Source organism: Symphodus melops, assembly GCF_947650265.1.
Source record: "Symphodus melops genome assembly, chromosome: 12".
Taxonomy (NCBI): domain Eukaryota; kingdom Metazoa; phylum Chordata; class Actinopteri; order Labriformes; family Labridae; genus Symphodus; species Symphodus melops.
In genome coordinates this window covers 18,806,370-18,833,648 of record NC_136702.1, presented here as the reverse complement: position 1 = coordinate 18,833,648, position 27,279 = coordinate 18,806,370, and the positions used below count along the sequence as shown (strand labels likewise).

The following is a 27,279-nucleotide window of genomic DNA, read 5'->3' as shown; positions in this document are numbered from 1 at the left end:
GCTTATTAACACCATCCCAGCATGCTTTGCATTCACCATGGAATTAGATAGATAATTCTATGTGATTAATCTAAAGAGGAATTTATAGGAGCAGAATGTGCCAGAAGCACATGAAATTTAAAGACTTATTGGAGTTATGTTGACCACAAAAATGAAAACATTGTTCATTAAAATCATTATAAATTCCCTTGCGGCATTTTAAAGCCATAGAATTATGAAGTGTGTGTTCTATGTGCAGCAAATCAGAGTAAAGACATTACTGGCATGGGCGGCCTCGGAAATAATAAGTGGATCATTAACAGTTAAAGAGAAAAAAAAGTTGAACCAAAGTTGTCTGTGCTATAATTTTAGTTTGATCTCTATGATTTTAGTTTTATTACACACGTATTCATAATTGAACTGAGATGTCTGTTTTTCTGCCCATGTTAGTCTCTTAGCTCTGTCTCTCTTACATTGCAGCAAACAGCAATGCACAGCCAGACTAAGCGAACTAGCTTTCACCAGTCTCAGTTATTTGTATTGCCCATACAGGTAACAAGGCAATACCAGAAACTGAACTCTGTGCTAATTTGCCTCAGGTTCAAAGTTATTTCACTGTCCTAGTCTTTGTATTGTCCCCATTAGGCCAATGTTTAAATGATTTCATATTCACCCAGCCACGACTTATCACAAGGATGTAATCAGGATGTGATGTTGATGTACTTAATAATATATTTTGCAAAAGAAGATCTCCTCTCTACCTTCACTAATGGTTCACTGTTAAATCTCTCAACCTCTCTACTCTTATTCTGCTCACACTTTGTTCTCCCCTGGTTTGTTCCTTTTCTCCTTGCTGTCTTTGCATTCTCTTTTGCCCTCCCCTCCCTCCTTCAGAATGGTGTCATGACAACGGTAATAACTATCGTATCGGTGAGAAGTGGGATCGCCAAGCTGAGAACGGTCACATGATGAGCTGCACCTGCCTGGGCAATGGCAAGGGAGAATTCAAATGTGAACCCCGTAAGTACTGACTGGTACACCCACATGCACAACGAGACCAGTACGCAGACTGCAGGCCTACTGCAATGTGACACAGGTTGATTTTGATTTTTTGGGATTAGTCTGTAGTGTGTTAATAAGTATCAATTCTGTTATGAAATAAGAATATATGACATAATGGAAAATGATGTAACTCAACCTCTTTCAGATGAGTCAACATGTTATGACGATGGGAAAATGTACCAGGTGGGGAACCAGTGGCAGAAGGAATACCTGGGCGCCATATGTACATGTACCTGCTATGGAGGACAACAGGTGTGTAACACAAACCTAAGATGTGTTTTTTTTCATTGATAATGCTACACTAAATCTCTGAGGGCCCTTTTCTCTGTGTTTTTGCATGAACTCAGATCTGTAGTTCCATAAACGAAACCTTGTGATTAGACTGCTTGTTAGTATGTGTCTTTTAATCTCTTTCTCCTACTCTTTAGGGCTGGCGTTGTGAGAACTGCAGAAGGCCCGGAGTTCTCACAGATGTAGAGGCTGACCTCCTTCATCCGGTCAGTTCTGATGTATTTGACCGGTACAGAGAAAATGCTCTGCGCAAACTGGTCAGTATCTCACAAGAACTTTTACTTCTAATTTCTTGCTCCAAAACAAACAAGACAAATACATTATTTTTTCTGTTTAGTAAAAGGTAGGAACACCTTTTAATGTTTAAATGCTCATACTATTTGCATTTCTCTCCAATGTTCCTTAAACACTTGTCTTGTCAAGTCATCGCGGTGTTGTTTTTATGGCTACTAACCTGACAGTTCCCCACATATTAATCTCTTCCCCTCTTCTCTCTGCAGAACATTCAGTGTCCGATTGAATGTTTGAGGCCGGAGCTGCTTGCAGATGCCCAGATTCCCTCAGAGTAAAGAAGAAGGAGCGTGTGTGTGAAGAAAGATGAAAGTAAAGTTTTTAACAGCATTGCTACCACTTCAAGAAGGAAACCTTCTGTTTTCATTAAAAGAAGAGATCTCTATCAGATGTGTGCCTTGAAGGCTTTACCCTCATCAAAATTAAGTGCCTTAGGACCAGTGTGTGAGATTAATGGGCATCTATAAACTCATGGCCACAGTATTTCTCCAACATTCTTTGAAGGGTAACATGAGTGGAAAAGGTACAAGTGGATTGCAATCTGCAACCTCACCACTAGATGGTGACAGAATCTTCACACTGGTCATTTATTCAAACTTTCATACACCAGCCTCTGTGCCTTATCCAATATCTGTCATGCTTTCTATTTAGCTCTGATCCATTATTCTTCAGTAAACACATCCAATCCATTTTTGACATCAACTGTCAGAGGACAAATCCTGCTGCTTTATCACCTGCCAGTATTGTTGTGTATTGTTACTGTTGAAATGTGACTCATTCATAATTTAAACATTCCAAGACAATTCTCATTTTACAACCAAAACACCACTCAAAGTATTTCTGCTTTTATGTCATTCTGTTCCCTGAAAAATAATTGTAGCAATATTTGTTACATTTGCCATGATGATGTCTTTCACTGTTTCTTTTACATGTAGTAAAAAAGCTTTTAGGTAATGCATGAATGCAGGACAATGTTGGTTTATGTAAAGGAATTCTTAAGCCATGCATTATTTCCCTTGTTTCCAAAACAGGTTTAACTGACTGACTTTGTCGCAGCTTGACTTACTCATCTAAACTGTCAGAATAAAATATCATTGTCATTGAAATGCAGGAATACAGTTGTAAAAGCTGTAAAATGCAGTTATTGCCTTGTATGTTTCTCCATAGCAAGCGCCTTGCTGTATCTATAAAAACAGACCAGTGGACCATTATTTCTTTTTAATCCGAATAAAACAATCTTTTCTGAAACAAATATGAGCACTGTTGGCTAAAAGTAAGAATTAAAACTAGTCTTGCTAGTATAATAGCACAGGCACCTGAATTCACCATGTAGATGTGATTATCTGAATTGTATTTTTTTTTTAAGTTTTAGTTCCTGTTTAAGAAGAAGCTGCCTGACCAAAAGACACGTCACAATTTTTTCAAAGTGAAATGCATTTTAAAGGTAAATGTTTGTAGGTTTTTTTTTTTTTTTCAATTCCTTTATTTATCCCTTTTTATTCAGGCATTTGTTCAATGCTTTTTGGGGTGTACACTTTATTTTTTGATTCACTTGTTTTTATATTGTTGCCAAAATCGGAACTACTGTGGACTGAATCTTTATAATAAACTACAAAAAAAAACAAAAAACAAAACGTTGTCTGTTTTTAAAAATGAAGTTTATTAATGTTTTGACCATGCTTTGACCCTGTTTCATCATTGAGACTTTGGATCCCCGATTATTCTTACTAATGGCAACTGGAATTTGGTGTATTATATGAATGATGCTTTTCGGCGTATACTGTAAATATTACAAGCCCTCAATATGTGAAAGGCACTGGTGAAAGCTATACGCTTTTATTCTGAAAAGTAAATCAGAAACAACAGGAAATCCTAAAATAAATTCTGATGGCAATATTTTCGGTCAACGCATTGTTATTTCAGAATAAAATTCAGGAAAATTGTTTTTGAAACGTTCCATACATAAATAATAATTAAAAGACCGTAAGTCACAGTTTACTGTCTTTCTTTGTAAAAAAAAAAAAATACAAAAAAAGTCTAAATACTTTTTAGTGTTACCAGTAATGTGTATTTTCAAAGTTTTTATTTTGAAAAACTCGAAACGGAAGTGTTTTTGTTTCTGCAGCTGAGGACGTACAGAGTGAGAAAGAAGTTAGAGAGAAGTGCTGCTATATCTCCCGGACACGCGAGAAGATGGAAAACGATTCAATTGACACTTTAATCCTGAAGCTGCACGATGTGAACGCGGTGAAGTTTGGAGAGTACAAACTGAAGAGCGGCATGATAACACCCATTTACATCGACCTGAGAGTCCTCGTGTCCCACCCGCTCCTCATGAACCAGGTCAGCACGTGCTGTTGTTAACTGGGGCACAGCGTGAACTTCTCAAGATATAATGAGTCTATGTATGTTGTAGACTGCTAGTACAATAATAAGATGTACAGTGTGAACAATTTCGTTTTCATGTAAGGCTCCTCAAATCATTTATCCTAGTGCACGTGGGTGTTTCTTTTTAACAACCTCAGCAACATGATTGACTTTTGTCAAGAATAGCTCTTTCACTAATCTTGCAGCTATTGACTAGTCAGGGAAAACATGGACACTATCGTCTCGACGTTTGAGACGCCCTCTGTTACGTAGTGGTAACATACCAGTAGTTACAGTAATCCACATTTAATGTAGTACTTTCACCTTCTAAACTTTCAACAGGCTAACACATGCTTTGACCCAGTTTCAACAACATTGAACAGTTTAAACATGATCAGAGATGTTACATAAAAAATGCTTCACTCCACAGCCACAAAAGAATAGAGACCATCATGTACATGACAAACTCCACTGCCAAATCACAACATTAGCCTTCTTTTTTTGCTTTGTTTGCAGGTGTCAAGTCTTATCTACCAGCGCGTGCAAGAGGAGGGGCTGCAATTTGACAATGTATGTGGGGTTCCATACACCGCCCTGCCTTTGGCCACAATCATCTGTTCCAGACATGAGCTGCCCATGCTCATCAGGCGAAAGGAGGCTAAGGACTATGGTGGGTGGCTGGCTGGATAGCTTTCACCTCACATAGAACAACAAAAACAGTTTTGTTTTTACACTCAAGTCTCATTCCCCATGACAAACATGCATTTATTCTGAATTGTATTATACCTTTGTGCACTTCATTGTGAAGGTACTGCTGTGTCTCTCTTTGGGTTTGAATGTTTACTTATGGTTCAGTCTTCCAGTGATGATATAGCCAGTGTTTACTCTTTAACTGTCAAAGGCAAACGCCCTCTTACTGCACACTGTTGAAAGTGAAAAAACACAGCCTCTGTCCCATGTTTAAAAGTTGGATTGTGTTTTTCTTTATGTCACAGCTAGGTGGAGAGATGTAGGTCCATCTCTTGATTGTATTTCATTTCAGTCCTCGGGGTAACGATTCGATTCAGAATCGATTTTTGACTCAATACGATTCTGGATCCATGGATTTAAAGTCTTTTTGAAATTAAAGGTACTTCAGGCCACTACTCCAATCATCAGTGAGACTGGCTGAATTTTGTTTTGCCCCCCCCCTTTTTTTTACCACCTAAAGAGGACGCCATTGTTCCTTCTTAAAAACTACAATGTCTTTGTTTATTTGTAGTTATCCAAGTGGGCTCTTTCACTCTTGTTGATATGTGACTGAAGCGTCTGTGTGCATCAGCTGTGGGGGAAACTTTTGCTCCGTTTGGGAGATGACTTTGCCGTGGCCTTAAAGCAGAGAGAAATGTGTGTCTATAATATGTCCTGTCCTTGTGTAACCCTGTAAAGGAACCAAGCGTCTGGTGGAGGGCTCGTTTCGTGAGGGGGACATATGCCTGATCATTGAGGACACGGTGACCACAGGAACCAGCATCCTGGAGACTGCTGAAGTCCTCTACAGCGGGGGACTGAAGGTGCAGTATGAAGAAGAATGACCGCAGGATTAATGATTGAACATGGATGTATTTAGTTTACTTGAGGGAAGTTTAAGTTAAGTGCAATGACCTAGAACAGTAATATAGGAGTGCTTTCATTACAACAACCATTAAACGCTGTCCCCAGTGGTTTTGATGATTGTTATCTGTTCATTCAAGGTAACAGATGCTATCGTCCTTATGGACAGAGAGCAGGGCGGCGTGGAGAATTTGGCTTCCCAGGGGATCAAACTTCATCCAATCATCTCCATGTTCAAGCTGCTCAATGTGCTGCTGGCTGCTAATCGCATCGACGCCCAAACCGCCCAGAGCGTCCGCAAGTTTATCTTGGACAACAACACGTTCAGGTACTGCCGGAGAGTCAGGGTTTAGCGTGTGCTTGAACACAAATGTACAGTAACAGCTACCGAGAAACATCTTCAACCTTCCTCTTTTCAGCCACAAGGGCGAAAACGGGAATGGTGTTCCTGCTGTCAAGAAGCCATGTTTGGATCAGAAGGAGCTGAGCTATGGAGACAGAGCCAAACTACCAGGTATTTAGTTGTCCAAATCTTCCAAAAGACCAGCACTACTATGGTGCTGTCGAAGGATTTATGATGTCATTCCTGACTAAAGCAAGGCTCACTACAGGCACTATACAAATCTTAACTGACTTTGAAATGGGGTAGCATCAGAGACATTGGGGAGAATCTTAACAAGCAGAGACAATAATGGCACATCACATACTTTAGGATTCACACATCACGTGACCTCATGTACACAATGGAGTTAAATTTGAGTTAAAATGCTCTGTGCAGAGAGGAAAAAACGTACAAATCGTTGGGTGAAGAAATGTCTGAGGAGCCGCTGACATGGGTTGCATATTGTTCAGCTGGTTAGATTGTAACTGTCATATATATTTCATGTGTCCAGCTGACCTGTGCAGGTTGCAACCTGCCTTCCACTTATTACTCTCTCGCGATTATTGTAGTCACGCCTGACTTCCACTTGACCCTTTCATGACAGAATCCTTAACATTTTAAATCCTAAATATCAAACGTGTGATATGAATCGTAGTTTGTCTAAGACAACTTCAGAGGTTACTGAGTTATGCTACCACTCACACTACTTCAGCCTTCAGTTGGGAACACCACCGAAGACTTCAAATCGGCCCGATTATCCTGCAGTCTGAGCACAGACATTTCACTTTTGGTTGTGTATCATTATTTTAGTCAGACTTTTAAAGCGTGTTACACATTTTCTTATTTAAGTCGTTGTCAACTTGAAATGCGAATTTCCATTTTTAAGCCGAGCTCTTAATCTAGTCCCTCCTTCCTCCTGTCCACAGATGTCCACCCTGCAGCATCAAAGCTGCTCAACATCATGGAGGAGAAGCAGTCTAACCTTTGTGTGTCCGCCGATGTGACCAGCAGTGAGGAGCTCCTACAGCTGGCTGACTCTCTGGGTCCCAAAATCTGCATGCTGAAAACCCATGTAGACATCTTAGAGGTGGGTGTGAGACAAGTCCATATATGACGTGAACATTATTGTCAGGGCAATATCATCATCTAATGCTAACTGTACGCCTGCTAACAGGACTACACAGCGGCATTCGTCCAGAAGCTGCAGGCTTTGGCTGAGAAACACAACTTCATCCTCTTTGAAGACCGCAAGTTTGCTGACATTGGGAACACAGTCAAGCATCAGTATGAAGGTGTGAGGATATGAATGTTTTCTCATTGATGTATTTATTTCTTTTTTTCAAAACGTTCATTCCAAATCTGGAACTGCTTCAAGTCTGGCACACACTTAAACGGTTCTGAAAATGAGACCCAACACATGAGGACAGATCATGGCAGATTTACTCGTGTTGTTCTTAAAAGTGTGTGATGTGCAACAAGTCATCTGCTCAGCCCACCACACGCTGAAATACTCATTCAGCAAAGCCACAGCACTGCATCTCAAAAACTCAAAATCTCACGCCGTCAAACTTGACTTAAGAGGAAACCAGCAGGACGGGCGACGAGAAGGAAGAATTTACCATGTCATGTTATGTGACGTTATGTCAGTGAGGCTAAAAATGGCTAGCTGTTAGCCACCTCGTACAGCCATCGCAATAACCATGTCAGTCCAACTCCTTTCCATGTCCGATTGATGGCTGTATGTTTTACAGGACACGCTGTAAACCAAACAAACCAACAAGTTAGGCCTCCATATCTGACGTTATGCTTTTCATCTGCTGTCGATGTCATGGCTGTTTGTTGTGCTTCCTGCTCCAGTCACCTTGCTTCCTGATTGGCTTATTAAGTAAAACGTCAGTCATAAAAATCTGTGTTTCCTTCATGGTGACTTAATATTGTGTCGATGCGCCCATCTTCCAGGTGGTTTGTACCAGATCTCGTCTTGGTCCCACATAGTGAACGCCCATGCGGTGCCCGGCCCGGGGGTGGTGAAGGGTCTGAGCGCTGTAGGTAAGCCTCTGGGCCGAGGCTGCTTGCTCATAGCACAGATGAGCTCTCAGGGCTCCCTGGCTACAGGAGAGTACACAGAGGCTGTGGTAAGAGTCAAAAGACAATTATAAACCCCCTCCTCTGAGGTCACCACTGTACAGTTGTTTATCTCTGTTATCACTTTGTACAGCTGAAGATGGCTGAGGAGCACACAGACTTTGTGATCGGGTTTATCTGTGGCTCAAAGATCTCCAAGAGGCCAGAGTTCATCCACATGACCCCTGGGGTGCAGATACAGACCGGAGGTACATGTCACTGAATTTTGATTAGACCCACTCTTGGGCATGGTTTGCTTTTCTTTTCTTTTTTTTGAAGAAAGTTCCTATTTTATGTTTAAAAGTAAATGTTATCATTTAGATGTTATTAAAAGTTCAATTTAAAATTAGATAGATACTTTATTGACCCCGGAGGAAATTCAATTTAGGTAAAAAGGACACTTGGGGAAATCAGAGTTGTATCATCACAAATGAGGGTAATGTCGGAAACGCATGTACTATGTATTTAGTATTGTGATCTGTCTTTAACACAAGGTGGAGCTATTGCCCAACATATTGATGCTGTGCCTGCTGTCCTCCCTTTCTCCGTCTGCACTCCTCTTATAGGTGACACGCTGGGCCAGCAGTACACCACTCCAGAGGACGTCCTTTACAACAAGGGTTCTGATGTCATCATTGTTGGTCGAGGTATCCTGGAGGCCCCTGATAGGCTGAACGCAGCTGAGTCATACAGAATGTCAGGCTGGGAGGCTTACACCAAAAGACTGAGCAGAGCTGCACAATAGGAGGGAGTTCTGTGGTCGTCCCATCGAATTTCTTATTCATTCTCTCAGTGATACAAACAAGGACCTCTGTGAAAACAAAACTGTCAAACTGTCTTTGTTACAGTTTTGAGAAAAGCCAGTGGGCGTAGTATACATATTAACGTATGTCTGTTATCACACAGTTGAGTAACATTTGTATGGGCTTTCGTGGGGATCAGACATTTTGCGGTTTACAACTTTTAATTCTGTCCTGTTAATATGCTGCTTTATTCTAATGATTCCCTCCTGAATTACATCAATGAATAAACCTCAAGGTCACCACTGTGGTGCCTCTGAGTATGCTGAGGAGTTTTAAGTATTTCAGAGTTGAATCCTTGTCTAGATTAAACCATACAGAATTCCCCATTAATAAAGATGTGATTGTCATCTGCGGAGTTGCTGGTTTAAGGTGAATTTTTAAGGTGTTTTCTACCATTTCTATAGGTGCTTTTGTATATTTTCTGAAATGTTAGATCACGATCTGTGGCACACATGAGGGGTTATGGCAGATTTTTTTTTTTTTTGTAGTTTTTTAAATGCATGGTATTTTTCAGTTAACAAATGGGACTTAAGGTCAACAATAAAGGATGGCTTTTGACTCTCCTGATTGATTAGAAGTCCTGAAAGCAAATTTGTCCTGAAAGCAAAAACTGTCAACCATCCTGAACAGGGATCTGGCTTTTTTTTTTTTTTTCTCAACAGCTGTTGACTGTGCGTTCTAGTGATCAGTGAGTCTTTTAGGTTTGCAGCTGTGCATTTCACAGTTGTCTTTCTTTAGTCTGACGTGTGCCGTCCATATTGTTTAAACGTGTTGCTAAAAAGAAAAGCAGTCTAGAGGGATTTCTGCACACAGTCAATGTGAAATGCTCAGTGATACTGCTGAGCCCAGCTACAGGTTGTTCTCCGCTTTAAAGGAGTTTTGTTTAAATAAAGACACCTTCAGCTTGTGTCACCTCCCTGAAGAAATAGTCCGAAGTAAACAGTGTTTCCTGGAGCCATGATCGTTTTGTTGTTACTGCTGGAAAACAGGAACTGCAATGGTGTCATGGTTTTAATCAGGGATTTGTGCTTCCTGGTTTGATGGATGAATAGGAAGAGTGTTCTCTCACAGGAACCTCATTTGGCTTTTTCCTTCCATTTGCTTTTCATCTACAGTATATTGAAGAAATGAAATGTTTTTTGTCAAAAGACCAAAAGTATTTCAATAAATCTTGTATATTACACTATTGTATATTTTTGTGTTTTTACTTTTTTGTGAATTGCTTTAGTTTTATGTATGTGGGCACTTGTTATGCAAACCCTGAATACTGTTCTAGAAATGGTTTATTTTTTTCATTTCATATTCCCTTCTATTCTTCCTTTTCAGATTGTTTCCTGTTTCCATATTAGAACTGAACACATTTTGATAAAGTAACAGTTAAAGTGTACTGTGAGATTTAAAAACAGTAACCTGATCACGTTTATTTAAGTTAACGATAAAGTTGAAGAGTTGATTTGTAGTCTTTGTCTGAATGCAGGGATTTGGCTATTTGCGTCACATGTGCCTTTCTGCAGCACCGTTGCTGTTAAAACTGTTGTTTTAGCTCTTTGATGCTTTATTTCATTTGCATCTCGTTTCTGCAGTTGGATTTTTTTCTGGACTTTTGCTCATGTTTCTGAATGTGCTGCACGTTTTGCTGAATATAACCGTTTTAGCCTCTGCGCATTGTCTGAATTTGTAGCACAACATTTGAATGAATCATTTATCAAATATTAAAATACTCAGTTGCAAATTTATAGTAGCAGTTCGAATATGTATTGATTGTTTACAAAATAAACGTTGACCATTGATATAGTATTGATTTGCTTTGTTAATAGGGTGCGGCTTTGTTATCAGTTTCACGATTTAAGCGTTCAAATTATTTGTTCATTAACTATAACAAAATACAGTATTTATAGGAATAAGGTAAATGGTTGTACTGCGTTCAACAATAAACGACAAGAATCAAATGGTATTGTCATGTCCTGCTCTTTCATAACGGGAACCTGAGAGTGCAAATGGGACACAAATAGTAAAAAGATGTTAAATGGGCTACTGACAATTAGTCAATCATAATAGTCCATTTTAAACCCTTCATGCAAGTGTAGGCCTACTAAATGTTTAAAGGCCTCTCTTGACTGTTCTCTATTCTGTCAAACTGCATACTTTCCTTTTTTGACAAACGTTTCCTGTCTTTCTGGAGCCTAACCTAAACCCGACAACATCATCACAGACACCACGCAGACTACACAAAGACTACACACACCTCATGAATAAACTTGGAGGAGTAGGCCATTTCTTTTATTTAAGGCTGCGGTAAGTTTGAAACAAAACGGGTTCAACCCATATCTCAGCAACAGAGCCTGTAATTGGCTGATTTGACTTGCTCATGTTGTATGAAACACCTTCATCGATTCTTAATGCATGCATTTGGGGACTTGCATTTATTCACTATTCAAACCCATCACTAAAATCCTCCTCAAAAACCTGTCACTTGGAAATCTTAAAAAGTCATGATCCTGGTTAACTGTGGAAACGCATGCTTTTATATTGGATACGTAGACAGATATATTCTGTCTCTTGGTCTGGTATTGATTGTTCCTTTAGTGTAAGGTCAGGAATATCCCTTCAAAACACGAGTTTTCACTAAAGAGTTTTCTCCCCCAGAGTTGCTAGTCCGGGTGAGCAACCGGGCAACAGAAAATCATTTGCAAGGCATATGATATGGAAATGATGCTCGAACGGGCGCTCAATGGGATAAATCGAGTCGGCAGGTAGCGACGTTTCAATGCGCCCTTTAACAGATCTTCGCAGGCACAAAGGTAAAACACGTTGCCTGGCACACAGGAGGAGAGGAGGAGGAGGGAGGGCATTCTGGATGGAGTAAAAGCGTTGGATAATTCACTTCGTGTGTGTGCGTGTGTGTGTGTGTGTGTGTGTGTGCCCCGAGCACACCCCTCCCCCTTTATGTCAATATTGGATCAGAGCAACGCACCGTGCGACAGGTGTCTGTGCTCGCCTGAGGATCCTCTCTGTCCTTTTCCTCCATGAGGCGTGCAGATAGAGACATGAGGGGTGGAGAAAGAGGGGGAGACAGAGAGAGAGCATCTAGAGGTATAAAAGGTGTATACCTGTCACAAACGGCACACATTCAGTGTGCGTAAAAGGTGAGCCAAACCTGCCCACGCATGCGCATTTTGTCCTCTAACACTTCGCTTTTTAAGGTAAGCCTGATGGCTGCTCTTTTTTTTCCTCATGTTTTTATACTCTTAACTTAGACTTTTCTCTTTTTGCAGTTGTGTCAAATTTCTGTGTTTAAACTTGTTGTACCTCCCTCCGAAGGTAATCTGACAACAGAGGAACCAGCTGTTACGCGCTTACTGCCTCCCAGGATCATCCTCTGACTTTTTGTGACTTTTTCATGTCTGTATTTGCTTCACGTTGAGCCTCACGCACAATACCTGAAGATGAAGTTTTGTTCGTTCGGCTCGCGTTATGCAGGTACGGGTTGACAACTTGAAAAGACACGACAGTTGATTTTTCGTCTCTGGAGATTGACTGTCGCATCATTGTTCCTGCTATGGCCAATCTTCAGTTCAGACTAATTATGTTGAATTCATTTTGGTTGAGTTATTTAAAATGTAGGCTACTCAAGTTATGGGCACCAAATTGGAAGGCCTCATGTTGCTGCGTTTCTGCAGCGCAAGAGGGCCAATGAATATTATTGATAAAAGCATGAAGACATAAAGCCTGGATTACTGCTCCACCTAAACGACTTAGTAACAACAAAGTTTTACTAACCGAAGCACCAGGTGTGCTGAGTTGGTTGTTGGCTATTGCCTCATTTGCATACAGGTGGCTGCAGGTCGTGCACGGAAGAAAGTCACGTCAGCCTTGTACAACCTGTCGGTTCTGAATACTGAATTCACTTTGTTCACCTAAAGGATGGCAAAGAAAAGAAATGTTTTCTCAGTGAAAAATCTGATTGTTAGTTTAAAAAAAATAAACTTGTGATTTTGTTTAAAGAAATAAAATGAAAGAAACTGTTATAGCAAGCAGATTTTGTTGATTGAATTTGCAACCGAGGCTTAAAAGTCACACGTTTAGATCCATCCTACATCTAAAACATGTTTTTGTTTCACTGCACTTAAAAAGAAATGTAATGAATCCTGATCTCACATGAATCCATATGGTCATTTAAACATACTTGTTTAAGCAGACACACCTGCATGTTCAGGTCACAAACAAGGCTGCAAATGAGACCGTGTAACTGCTGATAACCTCTCATTGATGGTGTAAGTGTCCATCTGATGGCCTTTTTCCGTTTATTTTTCTCCAGTGGTAGACGGCACCCCCCGCCCCCCTCCCCGCATGATACCATATCTAAAAAGGTTGACATTTACAACTATGGGGATGATAATCTTCGTATCTCCATTCGGCTCTTATTTGATCACCGTTTTCCCGATGGTCCATTCACGATGACAGCGTGTGTTTTCCACTGGGGGCCTATTCATTACTGTCCATTTCCTACGTCACAAGCCGAGGCCTCAGGCAGGCAACAGGGAGCACAGAGATGGGCTTAATGGGAGGTTATGTTAATCATTAACTAAACATTAACCACTTACACACACCAGACATCTGATATGGACCATCTGTCATCTGGATGCTATGATGCAGCATTCAGCCACTTTTTATTGTTCCTCATGTTTGAGAGTTGATCAGCCTTTTTATTTTATACAGTGTCCTAATGTAAAGGACACAACCAATGCCACTGTTGCTGCTGTGCTATTTATCTCAAAAATACATCAAGTTTTAAAATGTCATAAATGCTGCTTGTCTGCTTAATCAATTATTGGAAAGAAACATTTCTATAAAGGTTGAAGACAAAGTGCTTAAACATGGAACAGTTGTATAAAGTACATTTTAGCCAATACTTGCCGGCTTCATTGAAAATTGCAAATCCTAAATAATCCTTTTGCCCAACAGTCAAACACCCTTTGTTATGCTATGTGTCATCCAAGTAAAAGTTGTATTTTTCACACATAACATCATATCTGACATACTATCCTTTCTTTTAAAGGGAAATCCCCATCACTGAAACCGTCAAAAAACGAACATAGAGAAAATAAAAATGAATCTATCACAAACTGACTGGTTTCTTCAAAAAAACAAACAAAAAAAAGAGTGAGCATCAGGTCTCATCCCCTTAAAAGAGGCCTTATGGGAGAGTCCCTCCCACATGTCAGTCTTTACCTGAGAGCCTTTATTTGCCTCTGCTTAGAGCTCTAGTCAATATTTGTTTAAAGCGACATGAAGGGAAAGCTCACTCCTCAGTATCCTGGTTACCTTGCACTCATTTAAACGGACTGTTCCAACTGGTCCTCCTCCTCCTGATGCTGCTTCACCCTTCAGCTCCAGCTGCAGCTTTAGCACAAAGGTAATTTGTGAAGGATTCAGTGAGGAAGCTGGCCAGATGCATTACTGTATAAAAACAAACAACTGCATCTAAACACACGTATGAGGACAATCTTTTTATTGCAGTAAACCATATTTGATAACATGCTAGTTAACCAACTCTAAACCAAAGTGCAACGGCATAGTTATTTTCAATTAAAACAAAAAATGATGAGTCCTTTTCTTTCATACAGAATGTTGCTTCTTTATCCTCATGCCCTATACTTTTATCAAGGAGCTTTTCCTGGTTTTATTACATTGCAAGAGAAGACGCCAACCAACCAAGCAATAAGAAATGCTTCAGCTGAATGTTGAGAGGATCTCTCTGGATTCTGGACACCTTTTCCAAACACAGACAGAAGGTCAAGTTATCTTCTGTAACTTGTTCTGATAAAATAAACCCTTTGACCTTGTCCAGAAAGGAAACTAAGGCAGGTGTCTGTCTTGGCCTTTCAGAACATCAAGTTGATCTGTAATCAGTTCTGTTTTGTTAGGTTAAGCTGTGCTGCAGAATATTTCCATGATATTCAATTACAGCAAACGTTGTGGGCTTATTATGAACTGGGTATTTATGTTTTTGGTTCTCAACATCCGACTTCTTTTTAAAAAGCAGATGCATGGAGTGCTTCATGAGTGTAAAAAAAAGGTGCCCAAGTTTCCAAGTTCCAATCCAAGTTTAGAAGAAAAATCTGAGGCACACATAAGTAAACAATCAGAAGTGTTCCTCTTATCGGGGCTGAAGACTGGGAGTTTGTGAAAAGGTCCAAAAATCCACAAAGGTTAAAAAACACTGAGGGACACAAGGAATTACAATGATTGACTGACACATACAACAATGAACTGACACCACATTTTCTATACTACTTTATACTCTAATGATACTATGGCATTTTTCTTCATATGTTTTGGGAGTGTCCAGGGGTTGCAGATTTCTGGAGGAAGGTTTGCAATATTTTATCTGTCATATTGGCTAAAACCGTTCCGTTCTCAACAAACATTCTCCTGCTCATTGACAGCTCTAACCTAGAGCTCTCCATTAGACATACAGTAGGTGTATTTTCCTTGCTGACCTCACCACTGCTAAAAGACATATAGCTGGCGATGTGGGATGTATGAATCTGGAAATATATTGCCTTTTTTTCCCCCCCTTTTTGCTACGTGGCATACTTCTGTTGTTGTAAGACACAGTTGAGTGTTAAGTAAGGTCCTTTACCTGCTTTTTGTAAACATAACGATGAGCATGGTCTTGTTACCTGCTCTTTTGTTAATGTTAACAGACAAACAGTAAGGTCCTTTACCTGCTTTTGTAAAGTGTCTCGAGATAACATCTGTTATGAATTGACGCTATACAAATAAAGATTGATTGATTGATTGATTGAGTTGAATGAGAGACAATTTATGTGCCTCCTTTGCCTGCTGTTTAGCTTCTATACTGTATGAGGGACTGCATATGATTCCTGTATATTTGTGGACTTCTGACAAAATCAGTTCTAGTATTTTTCTTTTTCTCCTCCTTCCTTATTACAAATGACAATGTTTAAACATCAAAAATAAAAAATAAAAAACCCACAAAAAAACAAACTGAATGAACTGAATGAAACTGAATGAACTGACACAGAGGGGAAGAAACACAGAGACTAAATAGACACAGGTAAGCAGACGCAGGTGAGACTAACAAGACAGGTGAAAACAATCAGGGCAATCAAGACAGGGAGGAAACACACAGAGAGGCAGGAATCAACCCAAGACCAGAAACACTGAGGACAACTCCAAAGTAAATCATGAAACACTGAAGACACAAACAACTGAAGAATGTAACAAAACACAGAGAGGCACGAGGCAAAGACATTATAAAATAAAACAGGAAACACAGAAGACTAAACAATAAACACACGGACACATTAACACACGAGGAAAACAAGCAACACAAGGATAGAAATTAAAACATGGAAATCTAAACTCTATAATTTAAAACTAAATAAGACCAAAACCATGACAGTTCAGGCCTTCATCTGGGAAAGGACACGTTGTGGTAGTATGATACATTTTACAGGTAAAGTCACAAACACATCTAAGAATATAATATTACTGCAAAATTGATTGCAGAGTATTCCAGTAAAAATAATGGGTACAATAATAAAGAGTGATATATTATGTCTTAAAACCCTCTAATAGACATTTGAATGTTGTCCTATATGACTAAAACTAACTCAACGTGACTTAAATTTAAGGAAACCCCCTCATGCTTGCCTCCTCTTATTCCAGGACTCCTGCTGCCCTGGCTGTGACCCCATGAACTCTGCTCTGCAAGGACATACACTGTACCAGCCCCATAAAGACCCCTGTTTGTGTGTCTATACAGCACGGACATAATTACATTTGTGGTGCCTGCCAAACTGTTCACTGCTATCTGTAAATGATGAAACAAATGCTGCCCAGAGGCATTGTGTGTGTAAATGTGTGTCTCTCTGTGTGGGTGTGTGTGCCTGTAGGATGTGTGCTGCTTCATTTGACAGTTAGCGATACTGAAGAGTCATGCAAATGCTGGAGGCTGGTTCCCTCCCCAGGTTGCCGAGTCCCTACCTTTACTCTCTGACTTTGTGATGGTAGAATGAATGCAACTAGATTAGAGTAACAAATTAACTTGTAAGACCCCACAGAGTTAGCTGAATTGAATAACAATTTAATATTCTGAATTTGGAGCATATTAGACCATCTCCTAGTAAATCATAATGGGTTTTTTTTACATTAGAAGTTTAATGTTTGAATTCATAAAAAGTTACCAATTAAAATGGATAAATATCCTGCTCTTCTTCTTTCCTTTTTTGTGTCTGGTTGTAAACCTGACAGCAATCTTATCTGTACAGTAAGTCATGGACACTAACAAAGAAGATGTTATTATCTTCATGGCATTACTCTGTGTTTTTCCTGCTGGACGATCCAGGGGCTTGTTTGTCAGTGCAGAGATCAGTGAGGACAAGTGGAGGCGGTACGAGCAGATGTCCTGCTCGCATCATCCTTACCTGGATTAGTTTCCACGGTAACCTTCCACCTGAAGGAGGGCATTATTCAGTGCAATCTGTGTGTCACTCCGTGCGTTTATGTGTGTCATCTAAAACAGTCACGTGTGTGAGTGCTTCTATGCAAACAGGTTTGTGTGTTTGTGTGTGTGTGTGTGTGTGTGTGTGTGTGTGTGTGTGTGTGTGTGTGTGTGTGTGTGTGTGTGTGTGTGTGTGTGTGTGTGTGTGGGTGTGTGGGTGCATTCAATGACTATTCAAATAGATCCAACTCACACTGACCCAGAAAACAAAACCAATCTCACTTCCTGCAAACAATTTTTAAACCCAACAATGAATGCATAGCCTGAACACCTCTACAACCTGTGACAGCCAAACACAAGAATCGGAAAAAATGAAACATGCTGTAAACATATTAGCATTTATATGACTTTAATCTTTAAAAGCATTTCATTCTGATTACATCTAGTGGCTAAAAAGTTGTGAAACATATTCAGCAATAATTTTGTCAAAAGGTCTTTGGTATTTAGAAAAGCGTTATATAAAACAAATGTAGTATTATTATCATTGTTATATGTTTGAATACATACTGACACTGTAAGCAAAAAGACAATTCAAAGTTTGTTGGCAGATGAGAGTGGCAGTGGCCACAACCTGCTGATGATTATAAGAAACATCCTGTCATTTGAGTCCTCGGCAAAATGATAAATGAAGCTCAAACAATGGTAAATAGTAAATGGAATTGAGCTCAAACAGCACTTTTTTAGTCTTTTGACTACTCAAAGTGCTTTTACTACACAAGTCACACCACAACCTTTTACTCACTGATGGCCGCGGCTTCTATGTAAAGTGTCCATTAGCAGTAGCAGCTGGAGTAACTCGGGGTTGAGTGTCTGGCCAAAGAACACAAAAAACATAAAGAACATGTGACTGCATGAGCTGGGGATCAAACCCCTGACTGTTGGGTGTAGAGACGACGATAAAAGTGTATACACAGCAGGATGAGGAACTAAATAATACATATTCTAAAAAAAACAATTGCAATATTATTTCCAGTCCCATCTGACATGTGTTTAACTGCTCATACAGCAATCACAACATTTTTATGAACATTAATTGATGACAAATGATGGGACAATGCAATTTGCTGTGGAAGTCACGTTGTAACATAGTATTAGAAAGTTACACACAGCTTATTTTACATTCAAATCACATGACGAGATGGGCACATCTTTGTGCAAAAATATTAAAAAGCCCCTCATTTGGTGAATATATGGCATAAAGTTTTCTCTTCACTTGTCATATTGTACGTTCTTCCAACGTGCTGAGAAACAAGTGACCAGTCGAGGTGAGTGCATACTAATGAATGATTGTTTCATACAGCAAGATAAGGATTCAAAGCAGAACTGTACTCGCTCTGTACTTGACGACACTGTCCCTGACACATGCAAATCCCCCAGATGTATTTAACAGGAAAATGACTTGTGTGTGTGAGAGAGAGAGAGACCAATTGTGTGTGCGTGTGTGTGTTTGATTTACAGCTGATCCATTTTATCAGTCCTGATAAAAAAAAAACACCCACAGACACAGGCACCTACACATATAGACACAAACACACATGCACACGCACACACACACACACACACGCAGCACACCTACATCAACACAAAAGCAAACATGTACACACGTATGTATGAAGAAAGACCAATGTTAGTAGCACATGTAAACACACTCACACACACACACGACATCTGTGCTTATACAAACCTTTCCTGTCACCTGGCCATCACCTGCTCTGGGGGGAAGCATGGTAACACACACACATGCGCACACACGCACACTCACTTCAAACACACAACAGTGAAGAACAATGAAGGGGTTAACAGCAGACAATGATAGAGCTGTTCATACAAACGGCTTACATTTGGTGTGTGAAATACACACTCTCATATGTTAAACACGTCAACAAGTCCTTCCCTTTGAATTCACAGTACAATAAATGTTACGGTAACGCTTACACATGTTTCTGGGATCATAAATTTGTGTCTAAATTTCATGGCAGTTCTACTCAGACGATAAAAATAAACGGCTTAAAAATGGACTCAAAAGGCCAGCTTTACAGATCTTTGCTAAATTAAATGCAATAAATACATTCACCACTAGATGTCACCAGTGATGAAGTAAACGGTACTAAACTGTTCCCTATTTGACATCAAACTGATACTGCTGGTGTGTTAAAAATAATGAGTATTAAGTATCTGATATGTAATTGTCTTGACTTTGGTCTAAGCATCAACAATAAAAGAAAATGATTTGCACACAAGAGAATATAATACATGAAGATGATACAGTTGTAGTTCTGATTTGTAAACAGTTTGTGTGATCCCTCTGATGAGCTGTAGCAATGAAAGAAACAAATCATCAATAATATGAAATAACAGAGGCCAAACACACGGAAATGCATAGACATACAGACCTTGACACTCTACTATGCTAATTACTGTTACCAAGACTTAACTTATGTGGATAGTTTAGAAACAAGACTGTCATTATAGTCGGTCAGTATAGTCACTGTATCAAATATTTACCTTCCTCCACGCCTTCATTTGATTTGTCCCTTGTACTTTATATTAAAAATGTATACTTGTTTTTGTTTTATGTCTTATTTCTTACCATCAATGCTTTTCCTCTGAACTTCACACAAGGTATGACCAGATCATAATGTATTCAAAGATCAGGATCACATACTTATTTTCCCTTTTTATTAATTCATTATTTATTTGGGTTTAAATGGTAGAATACTCACTTATTATTTAACAGATATTTATGGAATGTTGTCCCTCATTTCTAAAGACCAAAATATTCCAGTGTTCCAAAGTGTGGATGCTTGCACACACAAAATGTAAGCGATACATGCCAAGAAGAATTATAATAACCCTTTCCTCACCTAGTTCAGGACCCAGGTTACCTACATCAGAGGGAGAAAGAGAGAGGGGGGGATCAGCTCCCAGAATGTGTCTATTATCCTGCCACACCAATCAAACTGTTGTGTCAGTGTGTTACCATTGTATGGACGTTGGTCAGGTTGCCTCTGACCATGGCTGCCATATTGATGACTCAGTCAGTTTGGGGCTCTGAGGACAATGGTGCTCTGGAGCCTCCACAAAGCACGGGGCTAATGCCCCCCTTTCAGCCGGCCTGCTCAGCTGCTGAGTGTGCAAGGCTGCTGGTCAAATGGAGTGGCACAGGTCCAGGGGGCCCGGCCCTATAAAAACGCAGGCGAGGGGCTCTTCCCCGACATTGATTATACTGGATCTGTCCCACCTCAGTACGTCTGTAAGTATATCAACACATCAGTTCAGACTTAGCCAAGAACCTGTAGTTTGGGGACAGCCATGTTTACTAGGGTGGAGCTAGACAACAAATAAGATGCTGCTATTTTTTTTAGAGAGATAGCTGTGGGTGCTTTTTTAAAATGAGATTAGATGGAAGAAGTAAAAACATGAAAACATAGTGTTGCTTTTAGGGATAGCAAGATGGTGTTTCACTGGTGTGCCTTTTTTTGGCTGGTAAACATGGGTGGACATTGCCCCCTTTTTGACACCTCTGGGCATACCTAAAAACCTTTATTGTAAAAGTGAAGGTTCAAAATGATCTCTAAAAAGATGGTGCATTTTTATTATTCAGTTACTTTCTAATCAGTTGTTTAAGGCTAAAAAACCGTAAACTGACTCAAATAATCCTTAGATGAGTCTATTAGATTTGACATCGTAGGACTTCTCGTATCATTTCAAACATTTGCTTAGTCACTTGTTATTTAATGTTCCATCTTTTAAAAGTTGTCTTAAAACTCTCTACCTTGAACAGAAAGTAACCCCTTAGGGAGAAACAGCAGCCATGAACACTCAACAGATGGAGCAGATGGGCCAGTTCAAGATCACAGTGTGGGAGGAGGAGAACTTCCAGGGAAAGCGCTGTGAGTTCATGCTGGAGTGCCAGAACATCATGGAGAGGGGATTCAACAAGATTCGTTCCATCAAGGTTGAGAATGGACCGTAAGTCCACCTTATTGGTGCTCTTCTCTTTTTTTTTCTTTTTTTCTCCATTTGTCCTTGTCTTCCCATCTATCAACAAGATCTGTGATTTCAAATTATCATGGAAAGAACTTCAATGAGTCATTTTATTGTCTACTGTTGGGAACATGATCTGGATATTCCCATAGTCGTTACCACCACAGATCAGTGAATTAGTCCTAACATATTAAGACCCTGACATTTTTGCAAAAAACCTTTTAAAGTAAAACACATTACTTTGTTGTATTTAACAATAATGACTAACCTGCATGAAATATAATAGAGGAATATAGGAAGCTGTTACGATATATAAGTCTGTGAATATTTAGCGATACACTCAGTGCTACAAAAAAGAGAAGAAAGAGCAAGTTTTGGCCCTTTAACAAAATATTTATTTTATTTAATAAAATCCTGTTGTTATTTTCTTCTTCTCCAATATGAATTCTATCTGCTTGAAAAAGTCTAATTAAAGCAGACAGGACTCAAACACAGAATGAAATCAACAAGTAGAAAATGCAGAATAACAAAAAACCGCCCCACATAAATTACTCTCAGGGTTATTGCAATTCTACTTGGCATGTATCGCTTACATATTGTGTGTGCATGCATCCAAGTGTAACCCTGATGCGATAGGAGTTGGCTGTGTGCAGCTGCCGGCTGTGAGCCAGAATGGCTGGCTGACTGACTGGCGATCAGATAAAAAGCAACGGGTGTGGGTGTGGGTGCAGCAGCAGCAGGAGCAGCAGCGGTGGAGGCAGGAGCAGCAGGATTTAATGTTTGTTTTGTGCTCGCAGAGACAAAAGAAGCTGCATGCTGATTTTACTTGAGGCCTCTCTGCGGGCATATCATTTCTTAAATTTGTCATTATTTTTTTCAGTCTGTTTTCGTATTTCTTTTTTTTTTTTTTTCATGTTTTGTATCTGCTCATTTAACCATGGACATTTTTGTTCTTTTTCTTTTCCCACATCTTTCTTTGTGTAGTTGGGTGGGTTATGAATACCCTGAGTTCCAGGGACAGCAGTTTATTCTGGAGAAGGGCGACTATCCTCGCTACGAGGCCTGGAGTGGAAACAGCAGCTACAGAACCGAGCACATGCTCTCTTTCAGACCCATCAAGTGCGCTGTGAGTGGTCACATCCTTTAGTTAATGGTTTCCATCCCCACCTCATGCTCATTCCTCCTCACTCTGTGAATCATTTGTATGTATTGCCAAAAAAAAACCCACACATTTTAAGTCATCTCTCCCTCAGCATTTCTTACTTTCAGTTTGCATCTGTCAAGTTTTCCATAAGATTATACAATCTCATTGCATAACCCCCTCTCCTCCACCATGCTATGGACATAACACTTGAAGCTGATTTAACCTTTTTTAAATATTAATTACACCTGCCCTGGTTTTGCATTCTCCACCAATTGTATCCAAACTATTATTTAACTGTTACAGCACACTAAAATATTTCTTCTTTTTAATTCCTTTTCCTGCAGAACCACAGTGACAGCAAGGTGACCCTTTACGAGTGTGAGGACTTCCAGGGCCGTAAGTTTGAGATGTGTGATGACTACCCCTCCCTACAGGCCATGGGCTGGTGCAGCAAGGAGGTGCCCTCTATCAAAGTCAGCTCAGGAGCGTAAGTTTGGCAGCTTTCTTTCTGCTTTTGGAGGCCATCTCTATCTCCTGTTTGTTTTTTGTTTTTTCCATTATCCAGTCCACACACCTTTATAACTGTCCTTATAGATATATTTGTGTTCCATACATGCAAGAAATTGTTTTTGTGAATTTAATCAGAAAAATATTCATTAATATAATGTAGTTTGAGGCAGTATTTAAGACAGATGTGCTAAAATCTGAACTTGTAAGATGCTCTGAAGTTTCACTCCATTTACTATCTTTGTTCTAAGTGACCCACAGCTGATACACTTCAAACTCTCATCTTACCCTCACTGACTCGCTCCCTCTTTCTCTTTGTAGCTGGGTTGCCTATCAGTTCCCTGGTTACCGTGGTTACCAGTACATCCTGGAGAGGGACAGACACCAAGGCGAGTACAGAAACTACAACGAGTTCAGCACCCAGGCTCATACCAACCAGGTGCAGTCCATTCGTAGGATCCAGCACTAAGCCTTCTGCCTGCCTGACCTGACCTGACAAAAGAAAAAAAAAACTCTCCCTGACCCCTCCTTCTTTACCTTGGGACAGACCGCTGTCACAGAACAGTAGATGGACAAACTCTCTCTATCATTCTGTGGCTCTGCTTGTATGGATAACTAAGTACCTTCTTCTTCTACCATGCTATAGCATGTTTTCAAATAGGAAATAAAGGCTTTTCTTCCAAACTAGAGACTGTTCAGTTTTTTTTTTCAGTAAAAACAAATCATCTACCTAATTAGTTGACTTTAAGTACAACTTGCAATGAAAGCAATGATTGACTACAGGGGTTGTGTACCACTTTTGATCTTCATAGAGCAGGCTGTTACTAAGGATAGGTTTGGCTTTTTATTTATGACATATTTAGCCTTTTAGCATCAATGGGAAGATTGTTTCAAATCTCTCTGTTAGGCTTTAGAATGTGTACCATTGTTCTTGTCAGACTGTTTTCTTATTTCCAATAAACAAGAGCACAGGACTGCATCTGCTTCAATTATTTGTTCTTTGACCGCTGCAATCAGAATTGGCCAAAATGGCCAGTGAAGTAATCAACAAAAATAGCATTACGGCTAGCGAAACTGTTTGGCCATTCTGTAACCATGCACTGTATAAATTCCAATCAGGCAACCAGAAAACGTCAAAAATCTTGAGCAAAATATACCTTTTGAGTTTCTGTGGGGTCAGATTAAAGTTTTCCTGCTCTTAGTTGCACTTCTAATTTAACACAGTTTAAGCACTGCATTACAATGACATCAGCCAGTCAAAGAGGGACAGTTTCTTTCAAAATCGTCGGCTAACAAAAGACACAGGCTCTTTCACTCCTCTGTAGTGCCAGTGCACATGCAGCCCTTCCCTTTTTGACACGTTTAATAAGCAATCCAGAAGAAGCCCAGCAGAGGTCCTCTATGAGACCAATGTCAAACATCACTGTTTGAGTTACCTGAAACAAGTAGATGTACAAGCACTGTCCAAAGCCCTGAACCTTATTCGAACATACAGCCATGAAGATGACTATTTTCATTTCAATGAGACCTAGTGTAAAGGCTCTTGAAGAAACATCGTGACAAGTTCATCAAATAAATCTGCAATGTGTTGATAATTCATGCTTCTGTATTTCTTTCTAAACTCTTATCAACTTATCATAGTTAATTAGTTAGAGAAAAGGTTTCAACTTCTCACACAGTCCTTTGTTTTGTGATGCTATCTTAATTAAAAAGATAATCATGTAATGGCAATTATTTTCTGTTCTTCGGGAAACATTTCAGTATCGTCGGTGTTTTAAAAGTTATTCTGTTTACAGTGATAATACAGACTAGTGCTACTCAAGGACAGGTTTGACCCAAATAAAAACCAGTCTTTAACCTTTAAAGAGTCCCTGATCATATCTTTACACAACATGAAGCGGATGATTGACGTTACGTTAAACTAACCACTAAAAACAAACTATTTTCCTCATATATATTATTTGAAACCATGTATACTCCAAAGGTGACAGGAAAGATTTATATCATTAATAACATAGGAAAGGAAGATTTTTTGTTTTGTTTTAATTGCACAGAACAACCTCCTCATAGTCATGTAGCTTAGCATTTGTTTGTGTACTCTAATGTGACACCACCATGTTTATCCAGTAGTCACACAGTGGGATCCTGGACTGTGTTTACCTCCACACACACTCTTCCTGTTGGTCCAGGACGTACGATTCCGTGACACACACCCACAAGCCTGCTCATGGTCCCACACCCAAAAAAGCAGGATCTTTTAATAAATGTGTAACCATGCACACACACACCTTTCACAAATATACATTCCTCTGCAGACAGATTAAAGCAGCTGCACTCAGGCTTACACAGGAGTGACACTTAGGGAAGTTGTTCAGTAAGTTACAAACTCCTTCAGACGCACATCTCAGAGCACTGAGGTAAGAATTATCCTTTAAATGTTGCATTGATTCTTGAAAACACCTGCAATTAAGTATGTGTGTGACTGTTCTCTCCTACTGAAATGAATTTCAGTTTATTTTAGCTGTTTAGCCTCGTTGTTTATATCCATCTCACTACAAAAGGACTACTTAGGCCACTGTATAGGGTTTATGTTTACTGTATTATACCTAAACTATAAGCCAACCAATTTTGATTGATAACAATTTGTGTTTTTAATAGGATATATGCAAGATTATTGGGCAACTAACTTTAGTTTGAAATCTTAACGGCACCCGTTTAAATAAGAAATAATATACCATCAGGTGATCGCTTCACTTTTTGATATTCTTTTTTAACCATATTAATATGCAAATACAAAAATGTATGTATTATGAGAAATGTAAGACAAAGGAAGAATATAATCAATTATCTTTTAACCTTTTCATGTTATGTGTTTGTATTTCTTTCTCATAGGTCATTCATTGGGTTTTTGTCGCTTCTGAAAGAAGTGAATTTATTTTCCTACAGCTGCTCCTACTTTTGAAACAGTCTAGCTTTCGAGGCTTGTTTTAAGTTGCCTGCGAATCTTGTATGGACACAGGCAGCTAAAGCAAGTCTGGGACGCCAGAGTCACAGCTACAAGCACAGGCCTGAGGAAAACTCTGCCCGGTGCAGAAAGGAATCATCCATCCCCTGAGTGCAAGAGGAAGGAACATGGGGAATTATAAGCTAATCAATTCTGCATTGATCATTTACGTAAGAATTCTTATTATTTTTGTCTGAAAAGACATTAATATTACTGTGCCATTGGTAAATTGTTTCAAACCACAAGACACTTAAAGAATTTGTGCACACTTGCACGCAATCATTATGTCGTTAATCAACAATATAACAGGCTTTACAAATATGTAAGAATAAATCCTCGAGTTTGTTTACTTGTGCTGTCTGAGCTCAGTCAGGTGACACGTCACAGAACACAAACTAGGTAATAAATGACTAGCAGACTGTTTCCTTAAAGTTTAAATTTAAGGTTTGACTCAAGATTTTTTGCTCAGTAATCTATTGGAAAATAATTTTAGAGAAGTCATGTTTCTGTTTTTAAGAATTTGAAGTTTTGGAATAAATTATTATTAATCTCTGGTGAATCTTAAAACAATGTTATGTACTGTTTCTTAAAAATCCACCTTTTCCATTGGGAATATCTGGGAATCCTTGGTGTCTGGAACAACTGTGGATGAATTTTGGGATTACTGCTGTAATCCTGACACCTGACACCTACAAGGTCTTGTTTATGGTATGACAAATATATTGCATTTTTGAAAAGACATGCCAATCCCCATGAGATCCAGATGATGTTTCCAAAGATGCACAGGTTTTGGTATCAGAAAGTTTACAAATTGTATTTCAAAATGTTCTAAAACTTATTTCATTTGCCTTTTTTGTTTCTGTGAAACTGTATTTGGTATTAATGGACAAAACTGTCATGGTTTTGAATCCCCCCCTCCCTCCAAAGAAAAAAAAAAAGAAGGTTGGAGGACCCAAATGCAGTCTTACAACAAAAATATGTATTAAACAAAAATACAAAAGGCAAACAAAAATTGATCCTATAAAGTCCATCAAAAATCCACAAGGAGTCATTGTAGATGCATAGAGAACATGTTAGAGGGTTAGATGACAACTGACAACAAGAGGGAATGCAGAAACTGATGAAGAGCCAATGCCAAGAAGATGTCAACCATGCATCCATTACCCCCTCCACAGAAGGGTAAAGCAACCTTTAAAGGCACTGTTTCCCAAC

At 39.4% G+C, this 27,279-nt stretch overlaps 3 protein-coding genes across 3 annotated transcripts in view; all 3 read left to right on the top strand.

Moving 5' to 3' along the window:
* The window catches only part of fn1a (fibronectin 1a), a 32,410-nt gene extending 29,164 nt beyond the window's left edge, over positions 1–3,246 (top strand). Inside the window, exons 46-49 of the mRNA XM_079358469.1 lie at positions 874–999; positions 1,187–1,293; positions 1,470–1,589; positions 1,833–3,246. Of these exons, the coding sequence (XP_079214595.1) occupies positions 874–999; positions 1,187–1,293; positions 1,470–1,589; positions 1,833–1,901 (422 nt within the window). The 3' untranslated portion in view covers positions 1,902–3,246. The remainder of the gene's footprint in view (positions 1–873; positions 1,000–1,186; positions 1,294–1,469; positions 1,590–1,832) is intronic.
* Positions 3,247–3,712: 466 nt separating this feature from the next.
* Positions 3,713–10,075, top strand: umps (uridine monophosphate synthetase). The gene is made up of 10 exons (XM_079357876.1): positions 3,713–3,966; positions 4,507–4,660; positions 5,419–5,543; positions 5,724–5,911; positions 6,003–6,097; positions 6,892–7,052; positions 7,140–7,257; positions 7,925–8,100; positions 8,184–8,298; positions 8,656–10,075. Exons 1-10 carry the CDS (start codon positions 3,817–3,819, stop codon positions 8,832–8,834), a joined length of 1,461 nt encoding a protein of 486 aa, XP_079214002.1. The 5' UTR covers positions 3,713–3,816; the 3' UTR covers positions 8,835–10,075.
* A 10,536-nt stretch (positions 10,076–20,611) lies between these two features.
* Positions 20,612–23,752, top strand: cryba2b (crystallin, beta A2b). Its single transcript, XM_079357201.1, has 5 exons — positions 20,612–20,678; positions 21,210–21,397; positions 22,397–22,538; positions 22,901–23,043; positions 23,385–23,752. The coding sequence occupies exons 2-5, from the start codon at positions 21,240–21,242 to the stop codon at positions 23,530–23,532; spliced, it is 591 nt and encodes a 196-aa protein (XP_079213327.1). The 5' UTR covers positions 20,612–20,678; positions 21,210–21,239; the 3' UTR covers positions 23,533–23,752.
* Positions 23,753–27,279: the final 3,527 nt, after the last annotated feature.